Source organism: Syngnathoides biaculeatus, chromosome 1, assembly GCF_019802595.1.
Source record: "Syngnathoides biaculeatus isolate LvHL_M chromosome 1, ASM1980259v1, whole genome shotgun sequence".
NCBI classification, from domain to species: domain Eukaryota; kingdom Metazoa; phylum Chordata; class Actinopteri; order Syngnathiformes; family Syngnathidae; genus Syngnathoides; species Syngnathoides biaculeatus.
In genome coordinates this window covers 15,600,029-15,619,470 of record NC_084640.1, presented here as the reverse complement: position 1 = coordinate 15,619,470, position 19,442 = coordinate 15,600,029, and the positions used below count along the sequence as shown (strand labels likewise).

General features: G+C 51.2%; 2 protein-coding genes across 4 annotated transcripts; both read left to right on the top strand.

Annotated features, from left to right (window-relative positions):
* The first annotated feature begins 399 nt into the window (after nucleotides 1-399).
* On the top strand, nucleotides 400-6,101 carry sesn2 (sestrin 2). The gene is given in 12 exon segments (XM_061822500.1): nucleotides 400-1,124; nucleotides 3,468-3,533; nucleotides 3,892-3,949; nucleotides 3,952-4,079; nucleotides 4,144-4,326; nucleotides 4,418-4,636; nucleotides 4,695-4,827; nucleotides 4,954-5,069; nucleotides 5,142-5,225; nucleotides 5,420-5,526; nucleotides 5,599-5,743; nucleotides 5,815-6,101. Coding segments are annotated over 12 exon segments (1,641 nt in total). The 5' UTR covers nucleotides 400-809; the 3' UTR covers nucleotides 5,902-6,101.
* Nucleotides 6,102-6,691: 590 nt separating this feature from the next.
* Nucleotides 6,692-19,161, top strand: yrk (Yes-related kinase). 3 transcript variants are annotated; one of them, XM_061822520.1, is made up of 13 exons: nucleotides 6,692-6,819; nucleotides 9,207-9,258; nucleotides 10,338-10,612; nucleotides 10,714-10,816; nucleotides 11,571-11,669; nucleotides 11,793-11,896; nucleotides 13,241-13,390; nucleotides 14,611-14,766; nucleotides 16,093-16,272; nucleotides 16,690-16,766; nucleotides 16,850-17,003; nucleotides 17,127-17,258; nucleotides 17,936-19,161. In XM_061822520.1, exons 3-13 carry the CDS (start codon nucleotides 10,372-10,374, stop codon nucleotides 18,142-18,144), a joined length of 1,605 nt encoding a protein of 534 aa, XP_061678504.1. In that variant the 5' UTR covers nucleotides 6,692-6,819; nucleotides 9,207-9,258; nucleotides 10,338-10,371; the 3' UTR covers nucleotides 18,145-19,161. The 3 variants fall into 3 exon arrangements, with proteins under 3 accessions (XP_061678504.1, XP_061678497.1, XP_061678512.1); XM_061822513.1 differs by lacking the exon at nucleotides 14,611-14,766 and adding an exon at nucleotides 13,579-13,743 and having other exon boundaries at nucleotides 6,699-6,819; XM_061822528.1 differs by lacking the exon at nucleotides 14,611-14,766 and having other exon boundaries at nucleotides 6,699-6,819.
* The last annotated feature ends 281 nt before the right edge of the window (nucleotides 19,162-19,442 follow it).

Sequence of the window (19,442 nt, the reverse complement as noted above, 5' to 3'; positions counted from 1 at the left end):
TAATTTTACCAGTTCGTAATTTATATTTATATATATATATTTACATGTGTGTGTGAGGACGTTTCAAAGTCACCCAAAATATTTGAACGCCCGAGTATACATATCAAAAATCATATCTCATCAAATCTAAGGGCGACTTCTGTTCATTTTAAATGATAAAAATGAGCAACTAATCAGTGTGTTGTTTGGAAATATATATATATATCGTATCGTTGAATGTTCACATTCAATAATTGAGCTCACTTTAGGAATTTTGTGTGATATTTTTTTTATAGCGTTTCGTTTTTAAATCATGAAAGTCACACTTTTGGTTTTGTTTGCTAAGTTCCGTAAACGTCAGGCCTGACGTCATCGACGTGTTTTTGAAAGCGACGAACTTGGGTCAGTAAAAAAAAAAAAAAAAAAAAACAAAGTCGAGAGCAAACCGGCGACTTGAGTTGACAAAGTTACTTGGGAAAAAAAAAAAAAAAAAAAGCTCCAGTGCGGTTCTCTGTTTTTGTTTTGATTAAATGTGACGTTTGTTTGCTTGGCCCGGATTTAAAGGAGAAACTCGGCGGCCCCTTTTTTGGAGCGTCTACCACCGGTGGTTAGCTTCGTTAGCTTAGCCCGCTAGCCGTCACGTCTGTTTCCTCCCCGGGAATGCGCGGAGGAGATACCGGCCTCGCGTCGACGTTGTCCAGCACCGCCGCCGCCCTGGCGCGTTAATCATTGACGGACTTGGGACACGCGCAGAACGCCGAGCCGCCGACATCTCGAGGTAAACCGCGTAAACTTGTCAGCGAGCTCGACTCGACTCGACTCGGCGCGGCATGGCCAGCGACCCCGAAGCGGGCTTCCCCCGGCGGGCCAACGGAGACGGCGCGGCGGGCCCGGTGTCCGACTCCGACGACGGTGGAAGCGGACCGAGCACGAAGACCCTCGCGCGGCTGTGCAGCCGGGACGAAGAGGAGCGAGCGGCGGCTCTGGAGGAGCTCAGCCGAGGGGTTCTGGTGTGTCTGGGTCTGGACCGACCGGGTTCGACGCGTCTGGGCAAGGAGACGCTCCTGCATCTGCTGCGGTTGGCCCAGTCGTGTCCGCTGCGGGAGGTGCGAGCCAGGGCAACCGAGCTTCTGCGGACCGCCCAGGTGAGTCCACCTCTCCCGGACTCGGTTGGCACCACGAAGACCAGCAAAATGTACTCTTTAAACGCCTACAGTAATAGCTGAAGTGCTAAATAATCTGTTTTGTCCCCAAAACACTTTCAAGTAAAACTTCAAAGTCGTCTTTATTACATTACACAAAGACGCAGTTATGAAGCCCGTAGAAATGCCAATTACTACTTTCCTTATTAGCCAGTTGAAGGTCCCAAAGAGAGTCTGGCATGCCTAACTCAACATTTTAGTTATGGCGTCTCATACTTGGCTGTTGTCACCTCCGTTATCGTCTGACGTTACATTCCAGCGTTAGCTTTCACATTATTATTTTTTTTTTAACGGTAACTTTTGCCGTTTACCTCTAAAGTTCACTTCTCACATTAGCTTCCACCGTCAGATTCCAAGCTTGTAATGTTAGCGTCCAATGTTGGACTTTAAAATTAGCTACCTGTTTGTAGCTGTAATTAGCTTCCAAAGTTGTTTTTAATGTTACTTTAAAATTAGCCACCACAGTTTAGCTTTAATTAGCTTCCAATGTTGGTTTAAATGTGACTTTAAAATTAGCTACCAGTGTTTAACTTTACTTAGCTTATAATGTTAGCTTTCATGTTACTTTTAATACTAGTTTCAAATGGGAGCTTTAATGTTATTTTGTTGACTTTGAATGTTAGCTTCAATGTTAGCATCACATCATTCATATTAGCATTAGCTTTAAACTTTTAGGCTTCCAATATTCCCCGCAATAGCGTTAAAGAAGTTAGTTTCAATTTCACCTCCCGAAATAAGCGTCCAATGTTAGATTACGTTTTCTTTCCATGTTACCACCGATGCTAGCATGTAAATTTTGGCGTGTACGACGACATATTCTGTAATTTGCTTTCGATGACACCTTTAATAATGCTAGCAGCTTCAACGTTAGCTTCCAATGTCTCCAACACCCTAAAATACAACACGAAATGCATTTGAGCAATGCAAAATTATTTGTAGAATATATATATATATTTTTTTTTTTCCCAGTTAAGCGACACTTGACGGTTTTGACGCGAAATAAATGGACAGACATGGCCACTGAAGGAAAGTCTGACTCGGGATAAAGGTTTAGACGTGGAGTCCTCATTTGGAATCATTTCGTCACAATAATCAATACGGTTTCGTTGTTTTAAGTGAAAGGCTTCACACTTTCTGCTGATTTCATCAGACGTGCGCTCAGGAGGATGTGATGCAAGACTCCCGAGGTGAGTCAAAACAAGGAACTTCGGGCGACGCCCCCGTTTGGTCACGCCGCGCGCCGTTTCCTGGTTTCGCCGCGCCCACTTTTGGTCAGGGCTCGCCCATTTTCCGATGTCGCCTTCAGATCCCGTTTCGAGAACAAACACGCCCCAACCCCCGATTATTACTGACCAACAGGCTGCCGTTTTTCATTCTGAGGTCGTTTAGAGGAAGTGTCGGGGGGGGGGGAAAGCTTTCTCGACTGGAAATGTCGGTGAGTCTTGTTTTTTTTTTTTTTTTTCTTTTGCAATATTTAAACGTAAAATATAAGCGGCAGCCGGTTATGAAACCAGAGGACGTTCACAAGCGCGTTAAATGATGTTTGGGAGAAAAACAAACACCGTGTGACGTTATTCCCGTTTATGAACACCCTCGGCCAATTTCAACATTGAAAATATTTTGTTTACGGCGTCGACAAATATCCGACCGGACTGCAATTTTGGGTCAGTAAAAAAAAAAAAAAAAAGTCGAGAGCAAACCGGCGACTTGAGTTGACAAAGTTACTTGGAAAAAAAAAAAGCTACCACCATTTTGGGGGTGAAGGCTTCGCACGATGAAGCAATAAAGGGAAAAAAAAACATTTTTCAAGTCAAGTTGAAAATGACCGATGTTACAAAATATGACATTTTTGCCTTGATGATCAGAGGTCTGATTAGACTTCAATATTAGAGTTCGACTTGTGCAATTATGCCATTAAGCTAATAATGAGACAAATTTTGATATCCAACTCCCATTATAAATGTTTTTAAAAAAAAAATATATATATATATATTGTACAAGCATCCGTTAGCGTAGGTAATGTGTTCTGTTATCATTTATAGTAATTTGGTTCATTTTTTTTATTCTCCTCTCGGCAAATAGGCATCACTCGGGTTGCGTTGACAACACGGCGGCTTCCTCGGGCGCCGTTTTTGCTCACAAAAGCAATTTTTTTACACACGCAAACAAGTCAATGCACTCGCGTGGACTTTGGCACATTTGCTGAAGAAAGCGCTTCGACGCCAAAACGTTTGCGCTTCGCCGTCACGCGTTGCCCTCGCTCACCCTCCGACTTTGTGTCGCCAGGACCAAGGAGTGGAAGTCCCTCGCCCCCTGGCCCGCGGTCCCAGCGCCTTCATCCCTGCCAAACAGGCGAGTGGCCGCCGTTCTCTTGCGCGAGCCCTTTTCAGTTTGCCCGTGCCGCAATGTTGCCGCCGCGCCGAATCGGAGCGAATTGTTTGATGTTTGAGGCCCGAGGTGTCAGCGCATTTTCCATTTTTCAAACTCCGTTTGTGCCTTTAGTTGAACGGCACGCGCACAATTGTCGAAGATGTGAAGTGCACGTTGAGCACGCGCATGGAGTTGAGCTACTTTGAAACATGAACCATTCGCTCCCCGCGTGAGCTTAAATATGAATTTTAACACCGTCTCTCAGCGTTCGCTTCGACTTTCCGTTCCCGTCGGTCGTTTTTACGTCGGTCAGGACTTCAACCGCCTGCCGCGGTTTTAGATACTGAAAGACGGGCCGGACCAGGACATCCTGATCGAGTCGTTCCTGAGTCTGGGCCGGTGGACCACGTCACCACGGTGATGGCGCTGCACCCCGCCTACCTCAGCTGCTTCCTGAGAGCTCAGCACGCCTTGTTGGAGATGGACGGCCCCCTCCCTCGCCACTGGAGACACTACATCGCCGTCATGGTGAGAAACGGCCGAAACGCAGTCGAAATGGTTCGGAATCAAACCGGCGGGCTTGTGGCCTCAGGCCGCCGCCCGCCACCACTGCTCCTACGTGGTACAGCGGCACAGCGCCAGCTTCCTGGAGGCCGGCGGGGACGAGAGCTGGCTGAGCGGACTGCGGCGTGCCCCGGCCAAGCTGAGGGGGCTGAACCCCCTCAACAAGCTGCTGGCCCACAGGCCCTGGCTCATCACCCAGCTGCACATCCAGGTCTTCCTCCTCCACCGCGCCAAACTCAGCGAACAATAACTGAAAAGGAAGGAATCGCCCCGAAAAGTGACCGTCGTCCGTCCCCCGGCAGGAGCTGGTGTACCCGGGAGCCGAGCTGCGCTGGTCGTTGGCCGAGCTGATCCACGCCGTCGTCCTGATGGCGCACGCCCACGCGCTCTGCTCCTTCGTGTGGGGGTGCGGCCTCAACCCCGAGCCGGACCACGTCGGCGGCCACACCTTCCGGCCGCCGTCGCCCCCGCGCCCCACCGGCAGCCCCCGCAGCCCGGCGAACGAGAGCGGGCGGCCGGAGGTGAGAACGGCCCCGTCGTGCACGCTTAAATGCTCGTATCAATTTGGTGGCGCCGCAGGTGGACAGCGCCGTGGAGGTGGAGGTGCTGATGAAGAGGATGGTGGCGCTGCAGGAGCAGCAGGAGGAAGAGTGGACGCAGGAAGAGATGGTCACGCGCTTCGAGAGGGAGCGCAGCGAGAGCATCCCGACCGGTACCTCCCCGCACGTTGTCTCGCGTACGCACGGAGCGTGTGGAACCTCAAAGCGGATCCAGCGTTGACCCTTGCGGGACTCCGCGTGTGACGTCGATTGATCTCGTACTCGCGCTCCGGTTGTAGCAGTGGTGCGAGAGGCGCCGCCCGAGAGGCTCCTTCACCTGATGGAGGACCCGGACTTCAGATATGAGGACTTTGCGCCCAGGGGGGAGCAGGCTCCGCCCACCATGAGAGCCCAGGTCCCGGTCTCGTTCTTTCGAGATGGCCTCAAGTGTCCTCTGTTGCTTGACGTAGCGTCGCCGATGTTTCAGGACTACTCGTGGGAGGACCACGGCTACTCGCTGGTCAACAGGCTGCTGCCGGACATGGGACAGCTGCTGGACGAGAAGTTCCAGGTGCTCTTTCTTCTTCTTCTTCTTCTCTTCTTCTTCTTCTTCTTCTTCTTCTTCTTTCCCCAGCCGGGAATGTCCAAATGGTGCCGGAAAGCACTTCTGAAGTTCCGCTTTGGTGAAAACCCTGAATGGGAAATCGTCGGTATTTCATCATTGAAATGATACGATGTAGTGGAGTCGAAAGTCGTGTTTTGAAGGTGGTGAGCAACCTGACGTACAACCAGATGGCCATGCACGAGGGCGTGGACACGCACACGCTGAGGAAAGCGCTTTGGAACTACATCCACTGCCTCTACGGGATCCGGTCAGCGCGCCGTCTCGCTCGGCTTTTTCGGTTTAGTTTTTCCCCCCGTTGACGCGTGAGAGGCCGCCGCAGGTACGACGACTACGATTACGGCAGCGTCAACGTGCTGCTGGAGCGGCCCCTGAAGGTGTTCGTCAAGACCGTGGCTTGCCATCCCGAGCAGACCAGCGTGCACGTCTATCACGCCTTCTGGAGGCACTTCAGGCACTCCGAGAAGGTACGGACGTGTAACGAACGTGTAACGAACGTGTAACGAACGTGTAACGAACGTGTGCGTGCGTTTGTCAGGTCCACGCCAACCTGATCGTGTTGGAGGCTCGCCTGCAGGCGGCGCTGTTGTACACGCTGCGAGCCATCACCCACTACATGAGATGAGCAAGCGGCGCCGCCCCAACGTTGCTGATGCTGAGCCAGCCAGCTGTTGCGCTGCTTCTTGTGTTTTCATATCTTCTGTTCCAGTGTTACACGTATTTAATGTTTTTTGGGGTTTTTTTTGCACCGAAATTTCACATCGGGATCAGACGGTTTTGACGCTCGCGTTCGCGTCGAGTCTGACCGTCCCAATGTTGTTTTGTTTTTTGACAGACTGTTTAGGGGACAGCCCGTCAAGCACGACTACTTGACGCTCGCTCCTCCATCGTGCCCTTAAATGCACTTTTGAGGCCTGAGATGAGAAGAAAATGAAAAGGAAAAGGAAAAGCTTGTATTTTTTTATTCAATAAAGTTACTTGCGAAAAAAATAAGTTTTCTGTGTGTATCGAAAATATATATTTAGATTAATTTCTCACCCCACGCAATGGATTTTCTATTTATCTGTGCTGAATCTACATGTGCAATGCAGTGAACTACCGCACGAGGGAGACATAGCCAAAGAAAAACGTGCGACTTGTATCTCTTCTGCGCGCCTCAAGTGGGCGTAACGTCCCAAAAAGATGACTAACCCCCCCCCCCCACACACCACACACACACACACACACACAGCGGCCAAATCTCACTTCGAAACTTTCCAACTGTTTTTCATCCACTTGCAGCCAAATAGTGAATGCTGTTGTCGTGACGTCACTAGCCTCCAGAGTCCACTATTAGCTCATTAATCAAGCATGTGTTGCGCAAAAGTGGAAACGTGTAAGTGTGTGTGCGTGTGAGCGCGCTCCGGACTCGGGCGGGTTGCACCACTGAGGTTCGTCTTCCGGTCCGGTTTGCGCGCGCGCGTGCACGCTCACGTCGACAAGTTGCGCAGCAGCCGAGCAAGTGGACGTTCGGCTTCGCGGAGGACGGACGACATCCCAACTGGTGAGACAGATGCGGCGTTTATTTACTTCCTGATTCATTTCGGAGACTTTGTCTCGATTTTACTCCGCCGGAAAACATCAGGAATCGCTCGCTTGCGTTACACTTTGAAATTGGAATTTGTTGTGTTTCCTGTGTGGGGTGGGGGGGGGGGGGGTGGGGTTGTTGTTGGGTTTTTTTTGCTTGAAAATGTGGTACAAGTCCGGCATTCGGTTGGTATGAAGTTCCCAAACGGGCCCAGATGTTCCCGCTGTGCGTGTGTTCTGCTTCATTTGGTGACCCACACGTTATTGTTTTCAATTGGAGATAAAGGTCAAGTTGATACGAAGTTCCCAAACGGGCCCAGATGTTCCCGCTGTGGTTTTTTTTTTTTTTTGGGGGGGGGGGGGTCTCGTGGATTTTTATTGAAGGGCAGAAGTAAGCGTGTTCAATAAGTGAGTCAAATTTCAATGGGCAAATGTGACCTTTCGGTTCGCCGATGTGTCAAAACGCCGCAAGGCAGCGCCAACTACCGGCGAGGGGAAGCGGTCCAAACGTCAGATTTTCGGGCCTTCGGTATCCCGAGTGCCCGGCTCCTCTTGGCACTCGCTCGACCCCCCCCGACTTAGACGTCATCGAGTGCGGAGTTCGACGGAAAGTTCCCAAACGGGCGCTGCCGACGTCGTCGTCGCTTCGGAATTCGGACTGACTTGACACGGAGGCAGAAAAAGGAAGTTGAAGTAGGCGAGAACGGCCACGCTGACTTGCGCGAAACGGCGAGGTTCCGAGATACAGCGGGGATCGGTCGCCGCTGAATCGCTTGCTGCGGAATTCGCGGAAACTCCCCCGCAGGAAGCCGCCCGAGACGGCGTTCCCGTCTCGCTCGGCCCCGCGGACCTCCCGGAATGTTTCCGTGCCGGGAAGGAAGGAAAGGAAAGGAGGAAGTGAGGGAGGGAGGGAAGTCGTCGGAAATCAGGTGGACGTCACACCTGTCTGGCGGTCGCCGTGGCGACGGGCCTTCCTTCGCCGCACTTGGGAATGTCAGCGCCCCCGGGCGGGATGTGACGGCACCTCGCGGAAACGGGAGCTTTTCCTTTCCAGGCCCGTAAATGTGAGGCTTCCCATTGTCCCGTCATCCTGCGCGGCCGCGCTCGGCATCCTGTCGACGCTTCCTGGGAACGGGCGGGGGGGACCGACGACTCGAGAAAGTGGCAAAGTACACGGAGAGTAATTGTCTTGTGTGCGCGCGTGTTGAATTCCCCAACTTGCTTATCTGCACAGTTGTCCGTGCAGGAAAAGGGCGTGCCGCTCAGATTCGGGCGGCTCGCGAACGTGATTTTTGTGTCGACAGACGGAGCCAAGATCCCCCCCGTCACGGCTTCCCGTCGACCGAATTTGGAGCCGCCGGATAAAAGTGGCCCCGGGGGGGCCGAATTTTCAAAAAGGAGGTTGAACTTTTTATGGCGAGTCAGCGGGAAAGCGGCCCTCCGAGCAAGATGGCCGCCGTTCGGTAGCTTTTCTCCCGTTGGACCACATTTTGAATTATTTCCAGTTTTTGAGGGTCCTGCGCAGCCCAAATGTTGCTCTCTTTTCAGCTTTTTGGGTGGGGGCTCGCCTCCTGTTCGACACACCTAGCAAAGTTCACGTGCCCCCCCCCTTCGAGGGGGGGGCCATAATTCAATCGGTAACTTCTTTTTTTCCACACATTTATCGACCGTGGCGCCCAATGGTGACCTGCGTTTCCAGGAAAAAAAGGGCGGGGGGGCGGGGGGGGGGGGCATCAGATCAGTGGACAGGAAGCGTCAACATGGCTAACTTCCTGTACCTCCCCTGATGGTGGGCCTGATAGTCCGTGTGTGTGTGTGTGTGTGTGTAGATTTTGAGCGCGCCGGCCATTTTATGAGCCACGCCGTTTTCACATTTTTTTAATATGATGATGATGATGATTTGATCATAATGAACAAACTCTTGAAATCAAAAAAAAAAAAAATGTACTGGAAACGCGTGGCACAGACGAAGCAAACAACTTTACTGATTGTTCCTGATCTAAAAACTGTATTTTGACTTCAAGCCGCCCACCACGGAGCCAAAACCAATTATGATTATTATTTTCTCCATCCGGCCAACGGAATCGTCACGTGTCCGGATGTTGCGGCGACTTTTTTTTTTTTTTGCCCGTTGACATGACACAAGAGCGCCGGCGCAACTTTTGTCCGCCCGTGCGAGAACTCGGGCGGGTTATTTCACCGCACGCTCGACAATTGACAAGCGAGGGTGACGCAGGCGTCACTTTTTGAAACGTCGAGAGGCCGAAAAGAGGATGTGGCTAACCTCGCGTCGGGCTCGCTGATCTCATCCTCATCTGCAACTTCTTCTTCTTCTTCTTCTTCTTCTTCTTCTTGGCGCCGCAGCGGCGATGCTGACCGCCAGATGATCTGACGTCGGAAGAAGAGAAGACATCAGGTGAGGAGGACGTCGCTCAACTTGATCGTTTCACGTTCAAAATGGACAAAATGGACCCGAGGCAACAGTACCGGCGCTCATCGTACTACGAGTCGCAGTACTAGCAAGTGTAGTGATGGTAATCATGGTAAACGTAGCAGTATTTCTAAGCGTACCACTGGTAATAGTGGGCGTAGTAACGGCAGTACTAGTAGCATTTACATATTGTCAGAGCAGAATACAACAAGGTGTAGTAGTACACAATAGTACAGTAGCAATACAATACAGTACAGTAGCAATCATGGAATTCATCATTCGTCAGTGGTGGTCATGGAAGTACTGTCATACCAGAAAGGCTGGCAAAACTAACAGAATTACTTCCCAGAGTACCGCAATTCCCGGCCTACAGAGCCCACCCGGTGATAAGCCTCACCATTGTACATTTGTAAAGGAAATACCATTTGGTACATACGCACGCCGCAGCCGTGTACAAGCCGCAGGTGCCCGCAATGAAATTACAGAGAAAGACGCTACGGTAATGCTAACGCTAGCGGAACTACGCTAATGCTAATAGTAAGGCTAGCGCTAACAGGGCCGGTTAAAAAAGAAACATACTGGTAAAAATCACTGCGACACGGCAGCTAGCGTGACACTAACAGGGCCGGACCGGTACAAGTCACTTCCTCGGCACATATATTCCGCCGGTCTCACTCTTACCTTTTCCGCTCGAGTGCCCGCTGGCGGCCGTGAGGAAAGAAATGAACAAATTAGCCGCATCGCCGCATAAACCGCGGCGTGGACAGGGTGAGAAAAAAGTCGCGGCTTATAGGCGGGGAAATCACGGTGATAATCGTAGTAGTGGTGGTGTACATGGTTAGCCTAACCAGAGTACATGAACTCGGAGTTTTACTACAGTAGCTGGACTGAGATGTTGTCAGGATAGGAATACTGCAGTAGTACGAGACAACATTAGCGACAAGCTCGTTTGTCGTCAGAAGCAAAGTATTTATCTAAGCTAAAGTCATTGAAGTAATACTTGGGAGTGGCGCTAGCAGCGTGTGTACTGTACCGAATGAAGTGCTTTTGCGTTCCCGCCGCAGGCGCCGTCCGTCCGTTTGTCGGTCCGCGTCGACGATGGGTTGCGCTTGCTGCAAGCACAAGAAGTCGGCCAAACTGGAAGCGTCCGCCTTGGGCGCCGTCGCCGCCGCGCCGCCGCCGCCGGGCAACGGCGACGGCGCGGCCTCGCCGGCGGTCGCCGCGCAGGGGCGCTACTGTCCCGACCCCACGCAGGCCATACCGGACTTCAACCAGGCCTTCTCCGGCGGCGCCGTCTTCCCCAACTCCAACGCGCAACCCTGGACCGGCGGAGTCACGAGTACGCAACATTTTTACGCTTTCGTAACCCGATTTTGTCGATGTGGGATTTTCGCCAGCGAATCAAAGTCTAACGTGTTTTGTGGGCGGGCGGGGCTACAGGCGGCGGCGTGACGCTCTTCATCGCGCTGTACGGCTACGACGCTCGCACGGAGGACGACTTGAGCTTCCAGAAGGGGGAGAAGTTTCAGATCATCAACAACACGTGAGCGGCGCCGGCGGATCCGATCGCGTTTCCCCGCGGACGTGACCCGCAATGCGTCACGCCTTCTTCCGTCAGGAAACGTTCGTCCTCTTCTACTTTTCGAGGGGGCGTGGCCTAGTGAGGGCGGTCAGATGCCGCGGTCGGTGAGCGCGAGCAGCGGTTCGCAGCAGATCCTCGCGAGTGTTCTGGTTTTGGATTTGGCGTGGCCGTACCTCAAGTGGCGCTTTTTTCTGTCGCCGATGAGAATCAACCCCCCCGCCAGTCGGAAAACGCGCCTTGAGCGTCCGTCGCTCGAGGTTGAAGGTCACACAAAGCGGAAATTGAAAAAAATGAAGACGAATTACACGTACACAAGTTGGTTCAAACGCCATAGGTGGGCGAATGATATCATTATTATTACAATTATTACATTTAAACACCAACCGTGGGAAGTCTGATTTGTGCCTTCATGTGTTATATTGCCCCCCGGTGGACAGGTTGCGCGCACACCAGCTGCACAATTTCCCCTTTAATCAACACCAAAAATCATAAGCGCACGAGCTGTTTAATTATTGTTTACATTCTTCTCAATCTGTATTTTTTTTAAATAACATTTTCATAACTGTGCAGCGCTACTTTTCTTGTTTTTATTTAATTTTTTTTTTTTTTTTTTTTTTAAAAAAGGTGCTGCGTTTATGTCGGTGGGGAAAAGCGATGTTGTTGTTGTGGTTTTTTTTGTTTTGTGTTTTTTCGTTCATTTTTTTTGCGTTTGCAGCGAGGGCGACTGGTGGGAGGCCCGATCCCTGGACACGGGCAACGCCGGCTACATCCCGTCCAACTACGTCGCCCCGGTGGACTCCATACAGGCCGAGGAGTGAGTGTGCGCGCCGGGGAGGTCGGCTTCGGCGCTTTTTTTGGTTTTTGGTTTTTGTTTCAATTGTGTGTGAGACACAAACAGAGAGAGAGAGAGAGAGACAGGATGTTGCTATGGCGACAGGTGGTATTTCGGAAAGATGGGGAGGAAGGATGCGGAGAGGCAGCTGCTGGGCCACGGCAACCAGAGGGGGACTTTCCTCATCCGCGAGAGCGAGACCACCAAAGGTTGAGTGACCGCACGCGCACAATCACACACTTTGGGCTCGGCGGGAAAAATGTTCCGCTCGGCGCGCTCCGACGACGTGACTGCGACGTACGATTACGACCGCGTTGCCCGTTGGCCATCGCGTTTGATCCATTTGGGCGACGCACGCCGGCAAAATCGGAACCGTCGAGGCGGACGTCACAACGACAAGCGGCAAGTTGCGAGCGAGGTGGAAAGTTTTTGTTTATCCATCCATTTTCTTTTGCCGCTTATCCTCACGAGGGTCGCAGGGAGCGCACGTGGAGACAAACAGCCAATCCCACTCACAGTCACACCTTGGGGCAATTTAGAGGGTGCAATTAATGTTGCGTGTTTTTTTTTTTTTTTTTGGGGGGGGGGGGGGACGTGGGAGGAAACCGGAGTGCCCACCCGGAGAAAAGCCACGCAGGCACGGGGAGAACATGCCAACTCCACACGTGCGGGGCCGGGATCGAACCCGGTTCCCCGGAACTGTGAGGCCAACCAACGCTTTACCAGCTGATCCATCGTGCCACCATTTTTGTTCCGTAAAGTGGAATTTATTCATTTTCTCTGTATGATCAGTTGTTTATTTATTTTTGGAGTGAAAACATTTCGTCACATTTTTATGTATCGATCATTTTAATTATCTTTTCAAAGTTTTTATTTTGGTCCTTATTTTTCACGATTGTGTTCACATTTAGATCTCCATTTTTAAAAAAATATTTCAAATATTTAATCATGAACAGTACACATTTGTGTTTTTTTTTGTATGATATGTTTTTCTTCATTTGATTCATTTTTGGTGGCACGGTGGATCAGCTGTTGGCCTCGCAGTTTTGAGCACCCGGGTTCGATCCCGGCCCCGCCTTTGTGCAGTTTGCACGTTCTCCCCGTGCTTGCGTGGCTTTTCCTCCGGGTGGGCACTCCGGTTTCCTCCCACATCCCCAGAAAAATACAACATTAATTTGACACTCTAAATTGCCCATAGGTGTGATTGGTCGTTTGTCTCCATGTGACCAGTTCAGGGTGTACCCCGCCTCCTGTCGAATATGCTCCGGCACTCCCTGTGACCCTTGTGAGGATAGGCAGCAAAAGAAAACGGATGGATGGATGATTCATTTTTTTGGGGGGGGAGTCTACTTTTGGACTCTTTTTTTTATTATTTTTTTATGTGTGTATTTTTATGTTATTGCGCACTTATTTGGTATTTTTCAAAGTACCGTTAGCAGTGCGGCAAATGAGCAAAGCGGGACTCGAACTTGCCAGTGACTCCGCTCGTCTTGTCCCTTTGTTTTTATGTTTTTTTGTTTTTTTTTGGGGGGGGGGTGTGTGTGTCGCGGCAGGCGCGTACTCGCTGTCCATCCGCGACTGGGACGACAACAAGGGCGACCACGTGAAGCACTATAAGATCCGCAAGCTGGACAACGGCGGCTACTACATCACCACCCGGTCCCAGTTCGACACCGTCCAGCAGCTGGTGACGCACTACACGGGTACGAATCCCGACGTCTGGCCGTTGGCCTCGTTTGTCCCTCCCCGAGTCGGACGTCCGGCGACGCTCGTTTGTCCAGCGGTGACGCCAAAAAACTGCGTTTGATTGTGTGCGCGCCCGAGCAAACATGTTTTGCTTCCTTTTGTTTTGTTCATCCACTTCCTGTGTGACCCCCCCCCCCCGGCACAGAGCGAGCGGCGGGGCTGTGCTGCCGCCTGATCGGCAGCTGCAAGCGGGGCATGCCCAAACTGGCCGACCTGTCGGTGAAGACCAAGGACATGTGGGAGATTCCCCGCGAATCCCTGCAGCTGATTAAAAAGTTGGGCAACGGCCAGTTCGGAGAAGTTTGGATGGGTAGGGCGCATGGGGGGGGGGGGGGGCGAGGGTTAGTCGAGGGGTCGAGGGGGGCCGTCGCCGAGGGTCCTGGGAGAAGCAGACCTGGATCGAAAACCAAACGCCCTCCGTCGGGTTTTGTCCGTGGACCGAGGAAACGGTGACCGCGGGACAAAAGTGTCGGGACACGCGGGGACGTCTCCGTAGCGACGGCAAAACAAACATATTTGCATAACTTCTATGCAGATAATTCATCGGAATGTCAAATGAGCACAGAGTCAGGATGGAGTACGGCAACGATTGGCTCTGTTTACGGAATGACGCCGTGACGATGCAAAACGTCATTTTTGTGCCGTTTATGAGACGATGGCATTTATGATGCGATATTTGGCACAATACAATCGGCAAAGCTCCGTTTGTGACAACGCCATCCGACACGAAATCGATTCCCTTCAATCGATCCAGCACGACGTGATCCTAAAAAAAAAAATGCCCCCCCGCCAGCAATTGCGATGCGGTACTTTATGCTACGCTTGGATAGCCTCTCATTTCATTTCCGCCGATTACCCTGCGACGTGGTACGATCCTGTTCCTGTATCCAAATAATCCGAGTTATTTGCCGCTTTTCGCTTTCTCTATTTTTTGGGGGGGCGGGGGGGGGGGGGGTCTTCTCGTGTCCCAATACTTTTTTTTTTTTTGGAGGGGTTGGTCAAATCCTTTGACTTGACTTGATCCATTTGGACTACTTTTGAAGGACGCGCGTCCAGGTGTGCGCGACCGGGCCCTCCCGTCCCTCGCGGTCGCATGCGCATGTACCGTCATCCTCTCACCTGCCCCTCCTTCCTCCCATCCCTCCGTCACTCCCCCACTCCATCCCTCCATCCCAAGAGACTAACGACGGGCTGTGCTACTACCTGAGCCGGGCCTGCCCCAACTGCACGCCGCTCACCCTGGGCCTGGGCCGGGACGCCTGGGAGGTGCCCCGGTCCATGCTGAGCCTGCAGAGGAAGTTGGGACACGGCTGCTTTGGGGACGTGTGGATGGGTGAGAGCCGCCCCCAAAACCAAGAAAAGCAAAAACCACAAAAAAAAAAAAAAAAAAAAATAAGCAGCGCAACAGGCTCACCGTCGACCTGCGTGGCTTCGTCCGCCGCAAAAGTCTTCAGCTAACGCCAGTTTTTGTACTTTTCGTGATGTATTTTCGCAGCGGCTCCGTTCTGATACGGCCAAATTCGTAGTACAAATACACGTGGGTACGTTCACGGAGTCCTTTTACGGGGCGAGGAACCTTCGCCGGCTTGATGCTAGCACGCAATGCAAAACGTTGTGGGCGGGCTAGCGAAACTAGCGCCCATGTAAACGTTTGGCAACACGTGACGTAGCAATACTCGCGGGCATATATTCTTTATCTTCTGCAAAAACCGGCTGATGTAGGATACATTTTTCCTGGCCTCGTCTTTGGATGCCATCCTTTCTTTCGGCTTGTCCCGTTAGGGGTCGCCACATGGCTACGTGAAATTGAAGTGTATCGAATTTTACTGCCCACCCCCCCCGGTGGCCAGAGTGCGCAACACAGGGGAGGCCCCGTTGAATTCGAGCGTGAAATCGCCTTCGAGTTTTTGGATCCGTCCGTTCGTCTCCAGCTGTCTTTGCCGACGCCCTCGACTGGTCGCCAAATTTTTATATTCCTCTTTCAATTTTTTTAAAGAACAAAATATGACATTTCGTGACCACTCAGAAGAAAAGTCCTTTGTATAATAAGTATAATGTAGCGGTAAATCATTCAAATTAAAATTTAATCTGTATTTTCGCGTCATCGATGGTGTAGTGGTACACACTACGATCGATTCCCGCTCAGCGATGATGCCGATGTCTGCCCTGCGACCGACCGGCGACCAGTTCACGGCGTAGTCCGCCTTTCGCCCAAAGCTGGCCCGGGAAAGGGTCCGGCTTTCCCGCAACCCTTGTGAGGATAAGCGGCTTGGATAGTGACATGACGTCTGTATTTTTCCTTTTTCACTTAAAAATGATTCTAACGTTGCCTTTTAGATTTTGATACGCGTACCTGCAATATTGTCACTCGCTACTTACTACCATCAAGATAATAGCAAGGGAAATTCAGCGGCGACTCGTTTAAAATCCCAAACGTATGAATTGAAAAATGTATTTTTTTGCTTTTGAAAGATGTCGCGTGCCCCAACCAGCCAACTTTCCGAGCGCTTTCCACGTGGCTGTTTTTCGCTTCGCATGCGCCGCAACGCCCTCGCTCGCTCGCTCGCCCGCTTTTGACGCCCGAGCCGCACGCACGCTCGAAACCCGCCTTCGCCCCCTCGCCGTGCGTTTCCTGACGCGCCCTGCGTGTGCGTGCCAGGCATGTGGAACGGAACCACCAAGGTGGCGGTGAAGACCCTGAAGCCGGGCACCATGTCGCCCGAGGCCTTCCTGGAGGAGGCTCAGATCATGAAGCGGCTGCGCCACGACAAGCTGGTGCAGCTCTACGCCGTCGTGTCCGAGGAGCCCATCTACATCATCACCGAGTTCATGAGCCAAGGTTTGCCGCCGCGAGTGCCATGCCGTACGGTTCTGCAGAACCAACAACACGACTCACTCCGACTTGGATGCCATATCACGCGATTTGACTCGATTAGCTCCGATTTAAACTGATGTGATGCAATAAACTGGCTCCAGTCGATACCGCAAATGCTGTACGATAATTCCCACCGTGCCGTTCACCCCAGTCACGATTCAAGCCCACGCAAGACGATCCGATTGACTCCAGTTAAAACGGTACACGATCCGATTCATTCCAGTTACGATGCCACGTGTTGACTAATTCATGACTCTTCAATGCAAACCCGGCGGAGCTAATTTCCTGGTTGCGGCTTCTTCGAGAAACTTTTTTTTTGCGTTATTTATGTCACCTCATAAAGGAAGAAGCATCACTTCCTGTCGCTCTCTCGCTTTCCAGGAAGTTTGCTGGACTTCCTAAAAGACGGCGAGGGCCAAAACCTGAAGCTCCCGCAGCTCGTGGACATGGCGGCGCAGGTCTTTTGACAAAACCCGAGACGCCGCGTCGCCGAGTCACGCGCGGGCCGCTGACGGGGGGGGGGGGGGTTTCGGCCTTTCAGATCGCGGCGGGGATGGCCTACATCGAGAGGATGAACTACATCCACAGAGACCTGCGCGCCGCCAACATCCTCGTCGGCGACAACCTGGTGTGCAAGATCGCCGACTTCGGCCTGGCCAGGCTCATCGAGGACAACGAGTACACCGCCAGGCAAGGTAGCGCCCGCGACGAAATACTCCCCGAGTCACGCCGCCTCTCCGTTCCTCCATTTGCGTATCCGTCTTAAAGTAACGAGTGATCGCGGACGCGCAAACGCCGCCTTGTTGCCGTGGTTGCAGGGGCCAAGTTCCCCATTAAGTGGACGGCGCCGGAAGCGGCGCTCTACGGACGCTTCACCATCAAGTCGGACGTCTGGAGCTTCGGCATCCTGCTGACCGAGCTCATCACCAAGGGACGCGTGCCCTACCCAGGTAAAAGCTTTTCCGATGGCCGATAAGACGACAATTCTTTACGGTTGCGATGCGGTACCAAGTTTCAAGTAACGGAGACCAATCCCTTTTGTGTTTTTGACATGCGTGGCAAAATAAAGGTGAGTTTGATTCGGATACAATGCCATAAACGCAATCTTGATACCATGTACTACGATATGATTAAGATGCCGCAATAAAAACAATAACAATATTGAGCAACAGCATACGGGATGATACGATTGAGTCCAATTACGATGCCGATGCCATTCAGTCTGCTTTACTCCAATTGTAACACAATACGATAAGATGTACTCCAATTACGATACAATCTGGTACAATTCACTTCCAATTACTGTACAACACAATTGACTCCGAATCGCTCCAGTTACGACACTATCAGGTGTTATCGACTCCGCCCACAACGCCACACGGTACAATTCACGGCACGGCACGATATGATACGTTTCACTCCAGTTGTGATGCGAAGCGATGCAAAAGTATACGATACAATTGGGAAAACTGTCGTCCAAAAATTCCGCCGTATGCTTTGGATGGGAACGAGTTGCGCCATCTGGTGGACAATACGAAGGCTGCCGTCAATTTGTCTCACGGGTGTACCAAAAAAGAAGTACGCGCCGCGCATGACTTGAGTATTTTGCGTCCTCCGTCCCCGGAAGGCATGAACAACCGCGAGGTGCTGGAGCAGGTGGAGCGGGGGTACCGGATGGCCTGCGCCCCGGGCTGCCCCGCCTCGCTCCACGAGCTCATGCTGCAGTGCTGGCGGCGCGAGGCCGACGAGAGGCACACCTTCGAGTACCTGCAGTCCTTCCTGGAGGATTACTTCACCGCCACCGAGCCGCAGTACCAGCCCGGCGAGAACCTGTGACGACCAAAAACACACGGAACAAAACAAACATTACGACGACGACGACGGCGGCGGGCGTTCCCGCGAGCTTCTCGGACGGACGGACGGACGGGGGAACCTCGGCCGATCGGGCCCTGCAGTGATGTTGCTTTACTCGGTAACCATGACAACAAGGAGGACAATGTAGATGGTTTGGGAGGAGGGATGCAACTTGGCACATGATCCTCTCTTCTTCCACAGCCGCCATATTCGGTTTGTTCCGTCCATTCCAGCCTCACCCGGCATCCCAGTGGATTTGAGCGTCACAGGAAACAAACGTTATCGAGCATTTGCGCGCGTGCGTGCGGATGGATTACAACGATGGTTGTTAAACTGAGTCCCCGGACAGTCATCGCATGCAATAAATTATTATGTCGTGCCAATAGAACAAACTTAAGAAACCGATTACTCCTCCCTAAGTTAGTTTCGGGCCAGCTAAAAACTGTGAAATGATTGTGACGCGCAGTGTCGTCGCATCAATCTGACATCCCTGCTAAAGGAGTATTATTACTGGAATCCAATTTTTTTTAATTTTTTATTTTGAGAGCATAAGGTATATTTTTTTGGAGAGCAGATTCCTATCTTTTCCTTTGTCAATGTTTGCGAGACACAAATTCACGAGGTTTACGTGAACATATCAGTTCTGGTGTAAGTTGTTTTTCAAATCCATGTAAAAATTAACACTCCCCTCCCCCCAAAAATTATTTTTTTTTGGACCTACATTAGTGCCAGTGAGTCAAGAGAAAGAGACAGTGAGGAATGACTTTGATATTTTGTATGAACTGTCTTTTTTGAGGGTTTTTTTTTTTTTTAAATTGAACCCGTCACAAAGACTATCTCAAGCAATGTCAGCATTTATTCATTCATTCATTGGGAGGGCAGGGTGAGGGCACGAAAAAAAAAGGGAAATATCATATTTCGGGACTTTGTCGACTGTGCCGCTTTATGTGGACTTCAACCCTGTCATGCTTGTTGTAATAAAGATCAGATATATTTGGATATGCTCTCATTTATTCGGCTCTTCGGCGTTTGATTTTGAGATGTCATTCTATTTTATTGAAAATGCTACCATGTTTCGTAGTTCACAACACTTCCGGTCAGGGCTCTTTCAAGTCCAATTTTTTTGTGTTGTTTAGCTTTTTTAAAATTTATCTTTATTTGTAAAACTCGCACGTTTTATGTTAGAACCGTTTTGTAGTTCAAAACACTTCTCCGGGCTCATTATTCTTGTTTCGTATTGTTTATATTTTGTAATATTAGATGTATTTTTTTACACATCC